A 15434-nucleotide genomic window follows, 5' to 3' on the forward strand; every position below is an offset into this window, starting at 1 on the left:
GAAAAATTCAATACGCGACAAAACTTGGATTTACGGACCTCACCTTTGCGCTCAGGTGTCAAAGTAAAGGTGTTTTTACCTCGTGGCTCCCGCATGTGTCTCCTATCCGGCGCATCTTTAGTTATTGTTTTTTAGCCTACTTTTGTGCACCACTAGAGTAGTTTTTTTTTGTAGCTGTGTTCGTGTTCAGATGACGGCGCAGGTAGACTACCTGGTGGTGGTTTTCACCGCCACATCTGGCGCGAGCGGAGAGCTGCTGGGATCTGACGAGAAGGAGCTCGAGCAGTTGGTTTGGCAGCTGGTGGATGTAAAGAACAAAAAGGTAAAACACATTATCCGACTTCTTATTCCTTAGTTATTCTAAAGCAGGTGTTGTGGTGGTAACTAAAGGAGTGGACAGGTAAACAGGGCGAATCTAGTCAGAAATGGATTTAAATATAAACAACAGGCATTTATAATAATTCTGCGACTCATATCTATAAGCTTCAAATAGGTTGAAGTTGTTCACTATAATTAGAGGACATACATTCTCCTCATGATGTCTCCATTGTAAGGTGTTTAAACAGATGTGTTGTTCTTCTATGTGATGATTGTTATGTCGTAAAGGTCGATGTTACTGACATGTAATGCTCTTGTAGCAGCTTACATCTTGTGAGTTTCTATGGAGGCTTTTGTTTCAGGACTGACGTGTTTTTTTCTTTCTCTGAACCAGTTGGGCAAGGTGAATGAGCTCCTCATTAAGCCGGACCTCTCAGACTTGACTGAGGAAAAAGAGGAGGAGGATGGGGTGGAGGAGAGCATTGAAGAGGAGGATAGCTCTCGAGCAGATAATGTCTCGACAGCTACAAGTCTTGAGACAGCATTAAACTTGGTCAGTGGATATCAGCATGTTTATTACATTGTTATTACCACTGCTGATCTCCTGATTGTGAATGTTTTAATTTCTTTCCTAAATATTTGCCGTCTGTTTTTGCAGTTTCATCTACAACTGACGAACGAGGTGAACAGCGCGGGCGCAGGCACGTCGATGTGTTTGTGTACAGACGGGCCCCTTCACATCCGCCAAGTGATTCACCCCGAGGCCGCGAGCAAGGTGAGTGAGCTGGATGGGTGAACGCCTCGCAGCCAGGGCGGATGCGCCCTCTGTGCTGCAGGAACCTTCATTGCTCACATATTCACACAGGGATGTTCTGTCAGCACTGCGCTCCCGGTTGGATTTATTGTTACGGTGAAAGAGACGCAAACCTGTCTAATGACCTACGCCCATGCACATACTTGTGCACATGAAACACCTGCACAGTGGAGCTGATGAGGCGGTCTTCAGAGTTGCACAGAGATTAGTCTCCTGACCCGAGCAAACACCAATATGATGGCAATAAAACGACAGCTGTCGTGTTCACATCCGTTCTTTTAACTTCTTCCCCCTCCAGAACATCCTGGTCCCAGACGATTTCTACTCTTTCTTTGACCTTCGGAAAGAGTTCAAGAAGCACTTCCCCACATCTGACCTCAAGGCTTTGAATGTACACACCATGGCAGAGTGTATCCTTTAATATGTCAGCGGTTTGCATCGGGTGTGCCAGTGAATTCATTGATATACTTTACATGTAATGCACTTCATGTTTAAGTGGTATTTGGACACTTGATGGTTAATTATCTGCATGCTCAACTTGATCTCTTGAGCAAACATCGCTCAGAAACACATAACACACATATTATAAGTTTATAAGCCACGGGGTGTTGGCTGCAAGACTAGAGGTTTTGAAATGCAAATAAGGAAACAATGGAGGCACCTTGCTCAGCGCTCAGTGAACGAGTGTGTGTTCAGCCAACAGGACAAACCCCACCCACCCACTCGAACAGGATAACTAATGTCTCTGTATGAGTTACTCTTGCCTTGCTTGATACTTTTTGTGCCTCCTTTTTCCTCCATTCTTACACCCTCGTATATACAATCAACTTGTCTCTCTCTCCCTAGTGTTCAGACTGTTTAATGTACTTGTTGGATGTTCCTTGTTTGCTTTCCTTGACTGCCTCCTCAGCTCTAACTATACCTGTTGATGTGCCCGCTATGTGGGACCCCTCAGCCACACTGGATCCGTCGGCCGCGTTGCCTGCAGAAATAGCAGCGCAGCAGGTCCAGATCATGGGCAGCATTGTCCTTGCACTGCTTTCTGAGCCATTTAGTGAGTACCATGTATGATTTTACACGACAGTGAAACATTAGGGATGTGTCAGTTAGTTCAACATAAATGATGTCTCTGTGTTTACAGGGCAGGTAAGAAAAGTATGCAACTTCAAAAGCACTCCTAAAATGATAATTAAGGAAACTAGAAAATGCATTTCCTTCTGAAAATGCGTTGGAATGCTAAACATCTGAAAGCTTGAAGCTGAAAAATAAATTGCTGAAAAAGGTTTGAAAATAGCTGAAATATGAAATGAATAACTGAAAATGTCTGAAAATAGCTGAAATATGAAATGAATAACTGAAAATGTCTGGAAATAGCTGAAATATGAAATGAATAAGTGAAAATGTCTGGAAATATGAAATTAATAACTGAAAATAGCTGACATATGAAATGAATAACTGAAAATGTCTGGAAATAGCTAAACATGTCTGAAATTAGCTGAGATATATATATATTTTTAAAGCTGAACATAGCTTAAAATAGCTGCCAACAGATAATAGGCTGAACATAGCTTAAACATATCAAAAAGGGAAACTTCCTGCTGAAAATGTTGAAGCACAAACATATTGGGTGGAAATGTATAACTGGAAAAGATAAGCAACACTTTATCTTCTAAATATTCAAAGATATGAATCACAAACCAAGAAATAAGAGAGGGGGAAAGTCAGACATGAGAACCAGAGAGAAAAATAACTAAATAAATTGAGAGACAGGAGAAAAATAAATGAAAAAAGAGAGGGAGAAACATCTAAACACTGAGTGGATTGTCTACAAAGCATTTGTTAAACACTGTCAAAAAAACCACGATCAAATCACCAACATGGTAGAATCAATAGAGAGGAAAGATTGAGCCGAACGCGCAGATATGTTTGTTATTTTTGTGGGTTAAATGAGACCTGAGAAATTCAAATGTTGGTGCTCTTCTAATATCTCTCCACATATAGACACACGCACGCGGCCACACACGCACGCACAAACGTTAGTCTGTGTGTGTGTGTGTGTGGGGGGGGGGTTCAAAATGTATGATAAACAAGATTGTGTGTGAGATCTGCCACTGATTAGCCTAACGTGAAACACCTGTGTGACTGAGAGACAGCTCAGATTCTGAGGAAAGCAGCCTGTCAGAACATTTGGATTTGAGAGAGAACCATAACTCCGATCCTAAAGAAGTCTACATTAGGAGATGCTCAAGGCTTGTGTGAACGTTTACATGTCCTTAAATATTTTTTAGGTTAAGAAATGAGAGTTTAATCGCAGTTCAGAAAATGTTCCTGCTTGCTTCAAAAAAGTTGAAAGGTGCTCAGAATTACAATGGAGATGACTGAGGAGAAAGGTGGACTTCCTCCCTCTTTAAGGCTTCTCTAGAAAAATCGGGGAAACTGTTGGATTCCATAGTCACATGTCTACGACAAGCACAAGATTCCCTACTACTTTATCAAAAAATTATGCCTAAAGAGTAATAATTGTGGCCGTAGTGACGATATACAAATCTTTTTTTCGCACGATTCTGAAGCAGCACTGCACTCTAACGACGACGTCACAGCTCTAAGGTCCCACACACACCCATTGTAAAGTCCAGGAGGAGCAGAAAAACACATAAAACTAAAATGGTTACAATTAAATAACTATACGAGATATGAAAAGAAGCTTATTTATAAAGTTATAGCTAACACTTTTGTCAACATTTTAAAGGTGGAATTGTGTATTTAGCTGAATGTATGCTGATATTGTAAGCTTTTAAAGTTGAACAAGGTGAAGCGGATTTGAAGATTTCCCCCATTGGATCCCATTCATTATTTATTCCATAAAAAAATTAATAATTTGAAAGTTTGAAAAGATAAAAAATATTTGAAAATATACAGTAATAGCTGAAGGCTATCTGAACATTAAAAGAATTAAATAGCTGAATTTGCTGAAAATATGAAGATACTGTAAGCTTTTTAAAGTTGAAGATTTTCTCCATAGGAACTGATGAATTAAAAATAGCATAAAAGTATTTAAATATACAAAAATTTAAAACATTTGAAATATGAAAAGTCATTCCAATCTAATCCTGAAGAAGCTGAATTTTTTAATATTTGAATTGTTTAAATAGCTGAATATATGAAGGAGAAGAAGAGGGACAAAAAAGGTACGGAAGAAATAGAATAATAAAAAAGAGAAGTTTAATAAAGATGACAAGAACAAGAGTTGGACTGCTGAAGCATTCCAACTAAATAGAGCTGAAAGAGCAAATTAATCAGCAAGTATTTTGGTAATTAATTATTACGAGTAATTTCTCAACCAAATATGGCAATTACTTGATGGTCTCCGCTTCTCCAATGTTAGGACGCGCTGCTTTGTTTGACTTATATAATTGTAAACTGAATATCTTTGGATTATTTCCTATTGGTTGGCCAAACCAAGACATATTTTGCTTTCGGTTTACTGCAGTTTCCCCCATTTTATGACTTGTTCTATGCCAAACAATCAATCAATAGATATAGATAATGATTGGCTAAGTCATCCACGATGAGATTAGCTGTGAGTTGCCGCCCTGAAGTGGTTTGCTGTTTATGTTGATTTCTGTAAAAAGGAACCCTAAATTCATAGATACTTAAGGCCTTTATCATGTTGCTTACAAAGTACTATGATTAGTTTAAGTTATGTGGCCTGTTTTGTGATGCTTGTAATGCTTTCCCATTAGGCCACGCATTTTCTACCCAGGAAAGAGTTAGTGAGAAGTTTGAGACTGGCACTTGGTAAGTGAAGTTTGCTCAAGATAAACACTCTTTTTGTTTTCTGCCTCTGAAATGAACTCAGTCCTCCACTCCTGCTGTGCTAATAACGGTGTGTGTGTGTGTGTGTGTGTGTGTGTAGCAGTAAGATGGAGAAAGTGTGTGACAACTCAGTCATCAGAGCTAGAGGGTTGCCATGGCAGTCTTCTGACCAGGACATTGCTCGATTCTTCAGAGGACTCAACATTGCCAAGTATGTTGTAGCTATATTAACAGCACTCTCACTCATGAAGGATTATATTGATCGGTCAAGATGATAAATACTGTAACCTGTGGTTGACATGAGGATTAACGTCCTCTGTAATTCTGTGTACATTGTGTTGTATAGAGGAGGAGCAGCATTGTGTCTCAATGCTCAGGGAAGACGGAACGGAGAAGCTCTTGTTCGTTTTGTCAGTGAAGAGCACCGAGACCTGGCGCTGCAGAGACACAAACACCACATGGGCAACAGATACATAGAGGTAACCCGTCTGAACCGACTCCTTGTTATTAGATAAGGGAATCTGCCTCACTGCCGGAACCTATTCTAATGACTTATGTGTTTTCAATATTTCATTGCAGCGACACCTGAAGTGACAATAATTCCTTGTTTCTGTCTTGTTCTCTTCTAACGGCAGGTTTACAAAGCTTCAGGAGAGGACTTCCTGAAGATAGCAGGAGGTGAGCAGATATAACCATGTGTGCTGTATCGTATTTGACCTCATCAGCAGTAAAATTAGGCTTTAAGTCAAATTAAGTTTGATGTTTTTTCCCAATATAAATTGATCACATTAAGTCCAGAGGCTCTTTGGTGGTGTTGCTCTGACTTGAGGGAGAGTTTTCTGTTACAATAATAAACCAACAATTAATTATTGAAAAACAATGATTAGAAACACAACCATGTCTTGTTCTTTGTTCTTGTGCAAGTGTTTGTATTGGTGTTTTTCTGGATTGTACGGGATCTGAACATATTCCAGAGCCCTAAATACATTTCTAAAATAACAAAAAAATGTGGACATTTTATTTCCGTCACATTATTTTCAGCCCATTCGTCATCTCAAGGGCAAAATCATAAAAAACGCAGAGAATAATTTAGCAGTTATGACCAAACCTCATTGATAACATTTAAGAAACAAGTTTCTCAACAATGCATAGTTAAGATGTTCCTCATATGCAGAAGCCCTCACAAAAGTTGGAGATTATCTCTTTAGCTGCAGACGTTTATCATGATAAAAATGTATATTAAATATAGACCATGACGGCCAATGAAAAAAGTCCATCGATGGTGCTGCTCAAGGAAGGAAAACTTAATGTTTTCTTAATCTGCAGTGTGATCATTTCTTTATTTATATACTTGTGATGAACTAGGTGTGTGTCTGTCCTTATGTGTGCCAGGTACCTCCAATGAGGTAGCAATGTTCCTGTCCCGTGAGGACCAGATCATAGTGAGGATGCGAGGTCTTCCTTTCACCGCCACACACGAGCAGGTGCTCACCTTCTTCTCCCCGGAGGAGGAGCTCAAAGAGACATGTCCGGTCAGCGGAGGGAAAGATGGCATCCTATTTGTTCGCTATCCAGACGGCCGTCCCACTGGCGATGCTTTTGTTTTATTTGCCTGTGAGGAACACGCCCAGTGTGCACTGAGGAAACACAAAGAAATCCTTGGGAGACGATATATTGAGCTGTTCAAAAGTACAGCAGCAGAGGTCCAACAGGTACTTTGGGGTGTCTGTCTGCATGTGGGTGTGCTTCTTTATGCAGTGTGTACTTTGCAAAGTGCATATGTGTGTGTGTGTGTTCATCTTCTATATGTGTTCATTTATTTTAAATGAAGTGCATATTTGTTGAATGATGTGTTTGTTTATGTGTGCACACAGACGGTGTGAGTGTGTGGGTGTGTTTCTTTCTCCTCAGGTAGTTGTAGGGTTTATGGGTGGGGACCTGCATAGCAACTTGTTTCCAAAAACACAAATGTGAAACATTACTTGTCATTTTTTTGTTGGTCTTCATCTTCTTCTTGTGAGAGGAACATGCGTACTCATTTTCTTATCTTTGCGGACTGATAAGCTCTCGGCCCTCCAGCATATCGATACAGATGCTCTTATGTATGACAGACTAAAGAGTTGTATTGGCCCTCCTGGGAAAAAATAAACAAACATGTTGTAAACTGTTTCAACACACATTTCAAGATGTGTGCAAAAAGTTGGCATTTGCTGCTTGTGTCTTATTCTGTATACACTGTCTTTATTATTTAATTTTAATTAGTTATCATAAGTATTGCTACAAAGTAGTAATTTTTTTCTTCTTCAAATTATTATCAAAAAGGGGAGAAAGTCTTTCCTGAATGAGACTCAGTTTGAATCTGTTCTGCGTCCTTGACTGTCTGCTGCAGGCATGGCATGTCATTTGTGTGTGTCACTGTGTGTGTGTTTTAGGTGTTGAACCGGTACTCTTCGGCTCCTCTGATCTCAGTGGCCCCTGCCCCCCTGGTGTCAATGCTGCCCTCAGTGTCTCTCCTGCCTCCTCCTGGTAGTGTGCGGGACTGCCTGAGGTTAAGGGGACTGCCATATACAGCGAGCATAGAGGACATTCTCACCTTCTTGGGCGAGTTTACACACGATATCAGACCACATGGTGTGCACATGGTCCTCAACCAGCAGGTACAGGCAACAACCGCACTGACACACCCATGGACTTGCATGCTTTCTGAAAAAATAGCTGCAGAGTAATTTTCCGTCTGCTTCCAGGCTCGTCCATCAGGTGACTGCTTCATCCAGCTGACCTCAGCAGAGCGGGCTATTCAGGCCTCACAGCGGCTCCACAAGCATATCATGTCCAGCCAGCGCGGGGCCAACAGCCGCTATGTGGAGGTGTTCCCCTGCAGCACAGAGGAGATGGGCCTGGTGCTGATGGGAGGCTCGCTCTCACACACACATACACATGCACACATCCGGAGCAGGAGTGGGACAGGGCTCAGCCCGCCGCCATGTAAGTCCAGACGTAAGTGCTGCTGGGAGCTGGGGGTGCTTCGGGACTGCAGGGTAGGCGGGCTCCTGCCGTGGGGGCAGGGTTTCTGGGTTTTCTCCAATCTAGTACTGTGAGAGGTATGGGGACATCTAATCTGACCAGGAAGATTAAAAACGGTGTGTGTGTCTGGTTGTGTGTCTGTTCGTGTGTATGTCTGTTTGTGTGTGTGTGTGTATGTAGATGTGTGTGTGTGTGGTACCTCCTTGTAATTTAGTGTGATTTAAATGATCTGCATGCACTGAGAAACACTACGTGTTCACTGTTTAATCAACCCCTTTCACCTGTGTTCACATATTGTGGTTGTCGTTTATCCTTTGTCAACGGCATGTTTGTTACTCATTCCTAATTTTACCATTTTACCACTTCTTGATCATGAAGAACTGACAGGGTTGGAAAAGTGTAAGCAACTCATCTAGTCTACAATTTGTCAAAACGGCTTACAACTCTCCAGCCTTATCAGATTGGTAGTGGTGTTTGTGGGATTTAGCCTCAGTAGACCTGTGCACCTCAGGTGTGTGTGCCTGCTGTGCTTGTCCAATCAGTGGAGCTGTTGGGAAGGTGTGCAGAGCTGACCGCTGGTGCATAGAAATGTTCTTTGTTCTCCGTGTCTGTAGTCCTTCACTATTAATGTTAATTGGTGTGCTACCCTAATTTTCAAAAAATAAATGTTTATGAATTATTTTTTATGTGAAATGATCCGATATTAATACATCGCTTCAAGTCAAGACCTGTTCGGTTGGTAGTGAGGAAATGATAAGACTTTTTTTTATGATTCTTGAGCAGAACATGTCAAGTTGACACAGGTGCTGAGTTATGCTGGTCATTGTTTTCACATTTGCATGAGCGCCTCTCTCAGAAACAAACAATGACCAGACTTCACCATCATGGCTCTCTATTTCTGCCTTTTTGTAAGTATTTCGTCTCTCTTTCTGTACTTTCCTCTCCAGGTTTATCTCCACCATCGTACTCCTTCGGCCCTGTTCCACCGGTCATGTCTGCAGAGGCAGCTGCTGCCCTCTACCCTCCCATTGGTCAGATGTTGCTGGCGCCACGCCACCTGCCACCAGGACATGCCTACTACCCCGCCTCAGCGCAGCTGTTCATGAACTACGCGGCCTACTATCCCAGGTATATACATATATATATATATATAGTTTCTATGGTTACAGATGAACAAAAAACAGCCACATGCTGTGACACATTCAATACTATTGTTTATTGTCTTTCTGTAGAATTATATCATGATAAAACTGTGATTCAAAGTTTTCCAACATGAATGAATGAATGATAAGACACATTTTTACCAAGATCACGGCATTGGATGGAACATTTATAATATAGATGTATTGGAAATAAGAGGATTTGGTTCAAAAGTTAAAAAGCTAAATATTGTAACCATAATTATGCTCAAATAATGACACCACAAAGATGTCAAATGAAACTTTCAAACCAGACATCCTTGAAAATTCACTTAGCATGGTAATCACACATGAAAGGAACCACGTCAGGACTATTATAGATAGATTCAGGAGCTAAGTGGCTTCTAGCCCGAAGCCTGTCAGGCGATGTTTACTTCCAGGCTGTGTGCTGCTGAGTAAGCAAATAATAACCGGTATTGTTTACATTTTCTGAACCTTCTGTTTGCAGAGGTATGTTTATGGTAACTTGAAGAACAGAAGTGCATTAAAGTTTCAAGAAATCGTATCTAATTACATATTACGCGTTGGTGCTGTCTGAAATTTACTGAAAAAACACACATTTTGTCACAAGCTGCTTTGCAAAACCATTAGTTTTGAATGCAATAACTACATTTATTATGCTAGTTTAGTTTCATATGTGTTCATGGACACTGAAATATACTCTCGCTTAATGTGGAAAAGGAGAAGCAGGTTAGTTTAAAATGCTTCTCTGCAAGGACAAAAGGCTGGGACAAGGGTAGTTAATAACTGAGCACGGTGGTATCAGAGGACTTTATAAACTTTAGTGACCTGTTTCTCCTTGGCCAGCCCTGTCGTTGAGAAAACTTATATAGGCGACGCCCAAAGTTACTCACTCTTGTGATACGTGTTCGCTTTGTTTGCTGAGAAACACACAGCCTTCAAATCCTTCTTTTGATATGTTTTTTTACGATACATTTTTGCGATAACAGTCTGTCTGTACCTTTTCTCTTGGGTTTCTCCAGTCCACCTGGCTCACCTACCACCATAGGTTTCTTCCCCTCCCCCGCCTCCCTTTCCTCCCCAGGGGGGTTGATGCGCATGCCAGGTCTGACCTACAATGGCAATGGAGTTAAAGAGCTCATCAATGCAATGCAGGGATACCAGGTAAGAAATATTTCTCTATAAATATACCTCAATGCTTCTTAATCTTTATCAATACTGTTAATAATACATACAAATCCTGTGTGCCTTTCCGAGTTCAGTATTCAAATATCCTTCTGTTGTGGGTGTGTATTCTCAGGCATCCACTGTTTGCCCAGAGGCCATCAAACTAGTTTATCCTGTCTCCTCTCCCTGTTCGGTCACACGTGCTCTGCTGCTTGCTTAGACTTGAATTGGAGGAACTCGGGTCGTATTTAAACCTGGAGGAGAGTGAAGAATCCCAGGGATATGATCAACGATAGTTTAGACTAGATTAAGAGACAAACTTGGTCCCTCAAAGTTTGTTCTCACTGAATGTGCAGTATTTTCCCCCCATTAACAAACTCCTCTTTCACCCCCATGCTAGAGTTTACAGGTACATGTGGCCTCTAGGTTAGTGTCTATAGTTGCTTGTCACTCAGCTCCCTGTCTCTGTCATTCCTCCCCCTTCATCGCACCACAGTATGCCCCCGAGGATGCTCTCATGCGCGCCCATGGGCCTATGCACGCACACGACCCGACCGGGACATTGCTTACGCAGCCCAAAGAATGGGTGTGTATTTAAGGTGTCTGAGGCAGGTGGCAGGTAAGGATTGGCTGAGGGTTCAGTGAGGGGATTGAGTTCAGATGGTGGTTGTAGCTATGGCTTGGGTCTTGACTGGTCATCAGGGGTTACAGCGCTCAACACAACAGCAACATTTCTTCTGTAGACAGGGAATTTTCCACTAACCACACACATCGGCAACAATGGATACACTTTTGATTTGTTTGAGTGGTTAGAGGAAACTTCTTGGATCTTAATCGACCCTGGGGTTTTCTATTTAATTGTTTGCCTTTGTATGGCAGTGTCCTTTATCTAATATCGGCTACTACATTTTGATCCGCTCAAAAATGTGTTTATGGGCTACAGCAATAGCCAAGTGGGCTGGTTGACCGTTCCCTAAGCCCCCCCCCCCCAACTCTGATAAGTGATGGTCCCATCGTAGTTTAGCAAACGTAAAACAAAGAAAAAGCCGGACTGTCAAGCTTTAGATTTTTCCACATGCCATAAGGGTGGGAATAGATCGCTAATAAAAGCTGCACCCTGTAGCTGTATTCCCAGTCTATGCTCGAGTTGTGAGTAAACGGTTACTATCGCCGAACAAACAAGAGCGACGACAGACGTTAATGAATTTTTTTTTAAACAGTCTGAATCCAAAAACACACCTGCAGTGTCATAGGTACATAGGTACTGCTAAAGAGATCACAAAGAAGAGGTTGTAACTTTAAGTGGTAAAGTTGCCGCAGTTATCATAATGGAAAGCTTGACAGGTGTAGCAACATTAAGTAAGGGGGCGGGGCTTGGCAAGCGGTGAATAGGTGGTGTAGTTGAATAAAAGGGAACAACAGCTGCAGCCTTAAGGTGGCTGAGAAGGTGATGGGTAATCGAGGGTGCTGGTGGAAGGGTCCTGACTCCTGTGTTTGATGCTGTTACGCTGTAATAATATCCATCTCTCTCTTCCTGACTCCTTACAAGCTTTTCTTCCTCTCCCCCTCCAGAGTCCCACGGATTCAGTGTCTCTCCTGAGCAGCCTTCTGATTGGTCAGTCCAGCGGAGGTAATGCTGCTCTCATGTCCCTCCCCGCTCTTATGACCAAGCCGGCGGGGTCGTACCTGGACCTGGCCCTGCTCTAATGTCACAAATTTACAAAGGTCATGTGACAATTTGATAAATGTCAAAGATTTGTAATGTATTGTTAGGTTTTTAAATAGTCTTTTAGATCTGTTATTTATATCTTTAAGAATATAAATTAATGTATTTTATACCCAAATCATTGTGGCCTTAGCCAAAATAGCATTTTTTTTGTTTTATATTGCACATTGTGTATTTTAAAAGCTTTATAGAGTTTTCTTTTTTGTTCTTTTTTTTTTACATGTTATGATATTATAATCGCTATGATATATTTGCTAGCCAAACTAGAGAAGAATGACTGTGAAGAATGAAAGTATGTGTGAGTGTGTTTTGGTGTGAAAGAGATGAAAATGAGTATTATGCATGGCTGTGTTGATTCGTCTTAATACTCCATCTGTTAATGCAATACATTTTATATGTTTATACATGTTTGATGCAGTACACAGTTATTGTATTGGAAGCTTTAGTGCATGAAGAAGTTAGTAGTAAAACTTTAAGATGTTTACATAATGCCAAATATCAATGCACTGCTAATCAATTAGACGACAAATGAATATAATAGCAGTATCTTTGAATGATAACATTCATGTTACACTGTGAGCTTGTCAGATTGTCTGATCCTTGCACCAGGCCTCTTACAAAAATGTGACATCTCACACTCATTAACCCCCTCATTTCCTTCCTATGTACCCGGTTTGGGTCTGTCTCATGTTGGGTTATGCCAATGTTGTCTTGCCCTTTGCTTTGGACTCACATTTGAACAGAGGACATTCCCACTTCTCTGTAACATAACCACAGGGCTGCGTTCTTCAAGAGGACTCATGTCACAAGCTCTCATCTTACTGAGTGAATATCAGAAGTCAGAGGTGGTTTCTGAAGATTTTGAAAACAGGCTTTACTCAGAAAAGACAGCAAGGATGCATCAGTCCATCACACTTCCCTTGTCTTCTTTCCACTATCTACGCTGATGTTGGGGGATGTAACGTAGCAAACAGGTTTCCCTGCAGAAAACCCTTCGCAATTTCTCTTGGTAACGAAATCATTTGGAGAGTAGACGGAAAGTTGAAAAGGAAAGGACATGAAGGACAACTCTGACATGTATCTTGTGAATTTAATTGCCACTTGTGACCTGCAAAGTTGCTGTTTGGGCTCCATGTTGCTGCACACACTTCCTAAAGTGGGAATTTAAACTCCTGCTTGTCCTGAGCAATGCTGAACCAACAATAAACACAACATGTGAAGTCTGCCCGCTTTCAGGTGTTTAATTTCACTATTTTCTTTCACTTTACTTTACTGTGTACTTCTTGTGGGAGGGTTGGTGAAGGAGCACAAACACACAGGTGGAGTTGTCTGATGACAGAATGTTGCTGAAGGCAAAACTGTGGGAACTCCCTCGCTGTGCTCAGTGATTACATCTGCGACACACACACACACACACACACAGTAAAGGAACTATTGTCACTCAGACACACTAAACATTATGTGAGAGGATGGTCCTTTTTTAATAGGGTGAAAAAGTGAAGAATAGAGTGCAGGAAGGGGGAAGAGAGAAGGTAGGCATTGAAAACCAAGCCAGACCCCCTCAGGGCAGATTTGGCATTGTGTAATACAATCCTGTGCACCCCACCCAACTTGATCCCTTTTAAAACACACTCACTCATTCTCCCACTGACAAACACACTGCCTCAACCAGCATAGCAACACCATTTGTTTCTATGCAACAAAGACCCAAATACCTTTTGTCTCTTTAACTTTTATCACCTCCATGATGGAGTTTGGTAGGAAATCTACTGTTGGATAAATGCAGTGTGATTATATAAAAAATATAATTTCATTATGTATCAGTGTTTTAACCCTGACACTGTTTTAGCTTATAGTTTAAAAAAAAAGAAGTTTAAAATTACAATTTGCACAAATTAGTTCTCAATATATTACGGATTTCAAGAATATGATTGAATTCTTCATATTTGTGTCAGGCACATACCGTGCCCATCCCTCATGGGTGTAAAAGACTTTCTGCATCCTATTGGCTCGCAGTGCTGTCAACCAGCCGTCTTAACAAACTGGTTAGGAAGGCTGGCTCCATCATCGGCTGCCAGCTGGAGCACCTGGAACAGGTGGTGGAGAGGAGGTCGTTGAAGAAACTGGTGTCCATATTGGACAACCCCCCCCCTCCACCACACACCACCTCCTAGGAGGAGAGGAGTCTCTCCAGACGACGTCTCGCCTCCCACAGCTGCCACAAGGAGAGAACATTCAGATGTGCGGCTACGAGAGGGCTCACAACAGTTCATCTTCTCTCTTCAGATCCTAACCTTTTTCTTTTTTTTTTTTTTTTTTTTTTTTTTTTGCTACTGTGTGTTGCACTACTTGATGGGGATTTTCCCTTAATAAAGTATATATCTATCTATCTATCTATCTTTATTGGTACCAATCGATTCTATTGGCTCTACTGATTCCAAGGAGGTGTCGTTTTTTAAATCCCGCCCTTCCCCGGCGGACATCTCTGCGTGCGCAACAGCTCGGAGTGACTGAGAAAAATCAGAATTACCCAGAGGATGCATGCGCACAGCACCACTTTGTTTTATCTTTCTTTCATCTTTGGTTTACTGTTGTAAAGCCAAAGACTGATGTATTTGGATGTATTGAACACCATAAGTAATATACAAGTAAAAATAAATGGTCTGGTATATGAGAAAAGTCAAATGACAGTGACACACAGATGGTGCTCAAATGTGCCCAAATGCACATTTTAGAGACCTCGCCTAAATTCTCTTTACTAAAAACTCTCTAACTATTGTTCTGCTTTATTTTTTCAAAGTCAAACTTTGCAGAGAGACTATTCACAAGTTGTGCTATTATATGGGGGATTGTAGGCCTTTGCTGTGCATCCTTCCAAAAGATAATCATCCTGAAAGTGCTTTTTTTTCCTCTGCAAACCTGAAATTCTATTTTTTTTGTTTTTCATCTTTATTTTCTCTTAACCAGTAACATATATACTAATATTTATACATTTGAACAACAGCTCACACGTGTTGCCTTTATTATAACACCAACATTATTCAAATAGCTTTTGTGGTTGCAGAGCTACACCCTTTTTAGTTTAGGTATGTTATTTCGAGCAGAAACCTCAAAAATCGGGTGGTTTTCAAAAGGCTAAAGCACAACCCGAGTTTTACTTTTCACACAGTTCAAATACATAAATATCACTGAAGGTAATTTAACTAAAGACTACATCCCTTTTGTCCAAGAAGGGTAAATTAAAGTAATTTGGATCTATGCTTAAATATAATCCTCATATTTGGGATTGTTTGAACGTTGCTCTAAGGAGAAGAATGTCATTGCTGTGCTAAAGGGAAGATAGTCAGATGTATATATTTACTTTGGCGGTGGGGGGGAACAGTATCATTAATTTTAAAATTTGTTTTGA

At 41.0% G+C, this 15434-nt stretch overlaps 1 protein-coding gene across 3 annotated transcripts; it reads left to right on the top strand.

Moving 5' to 3' along the window:
- esrp1 (epithelial splicing regulatory protein 1) lies at window positions 1-13250 on the top strand. Of its 3 annotated transcripts, XM_056444981.1 has the most exons (16): window positions 1-322; window positions 713-871; window positions 977-1093; window positions 1431-1542; window positions 2043-2186; window positions 4876-4930; window positions 5049-5159; window positions 5295-5427; window positions 5584-5626; window positions 6341-6660; window positions 7381-7605; window positions 7693-7945; window positions 8920-9100; window positions 10155-10296; window positions 10796-10918; window positions 11872-11959. In XM_056444981.1, the coding sequence occupies exons 1-15, from the start codon at window positions 191-193 to the stop codon at window positions 10895-10897; spliced, it is 2229 nt and encodes a 742-aa protein (XP_056300956.1). In that variant the 5' UTR covers window positions 1-190; the 3' UTR covers window positions 10898-10918; window positions 11872-11959. The 3 variants fall into 3 exon arrangements, with proteins under 3 accessions (XP_056300956.1, XP_056300954.1, XP_056300955.1); XM_056444979.1 differs by lacking the exon at window positions 10796-10918 and having other exon boundaries at window positions 11872-13250; XM_056444980.1 differs by lacking the exon at window positions 10796-10918 and having other exon boundaries at window positions 7693-7933; window positions 11872-13250.
- Window positions 13251-15434: the final 2184 nt, after the last annotated feature.

The sequence above is a fragment of the Pseudoliparis swirei genome, chromosome 22, assembly GCF_029220125.1.
Source record: "Pseudoliparis swirei isolate HS2019 ecotype Mariana Trench chromosome 22, NWPU_hadal_v1, whole genome shotgun sequence".
NCBI lineage: Eukaryota > Metazoa > Chordata > Actinopteri > Perciformes > Liparidae > Pseudoliparis > Pseudoliparis swirei.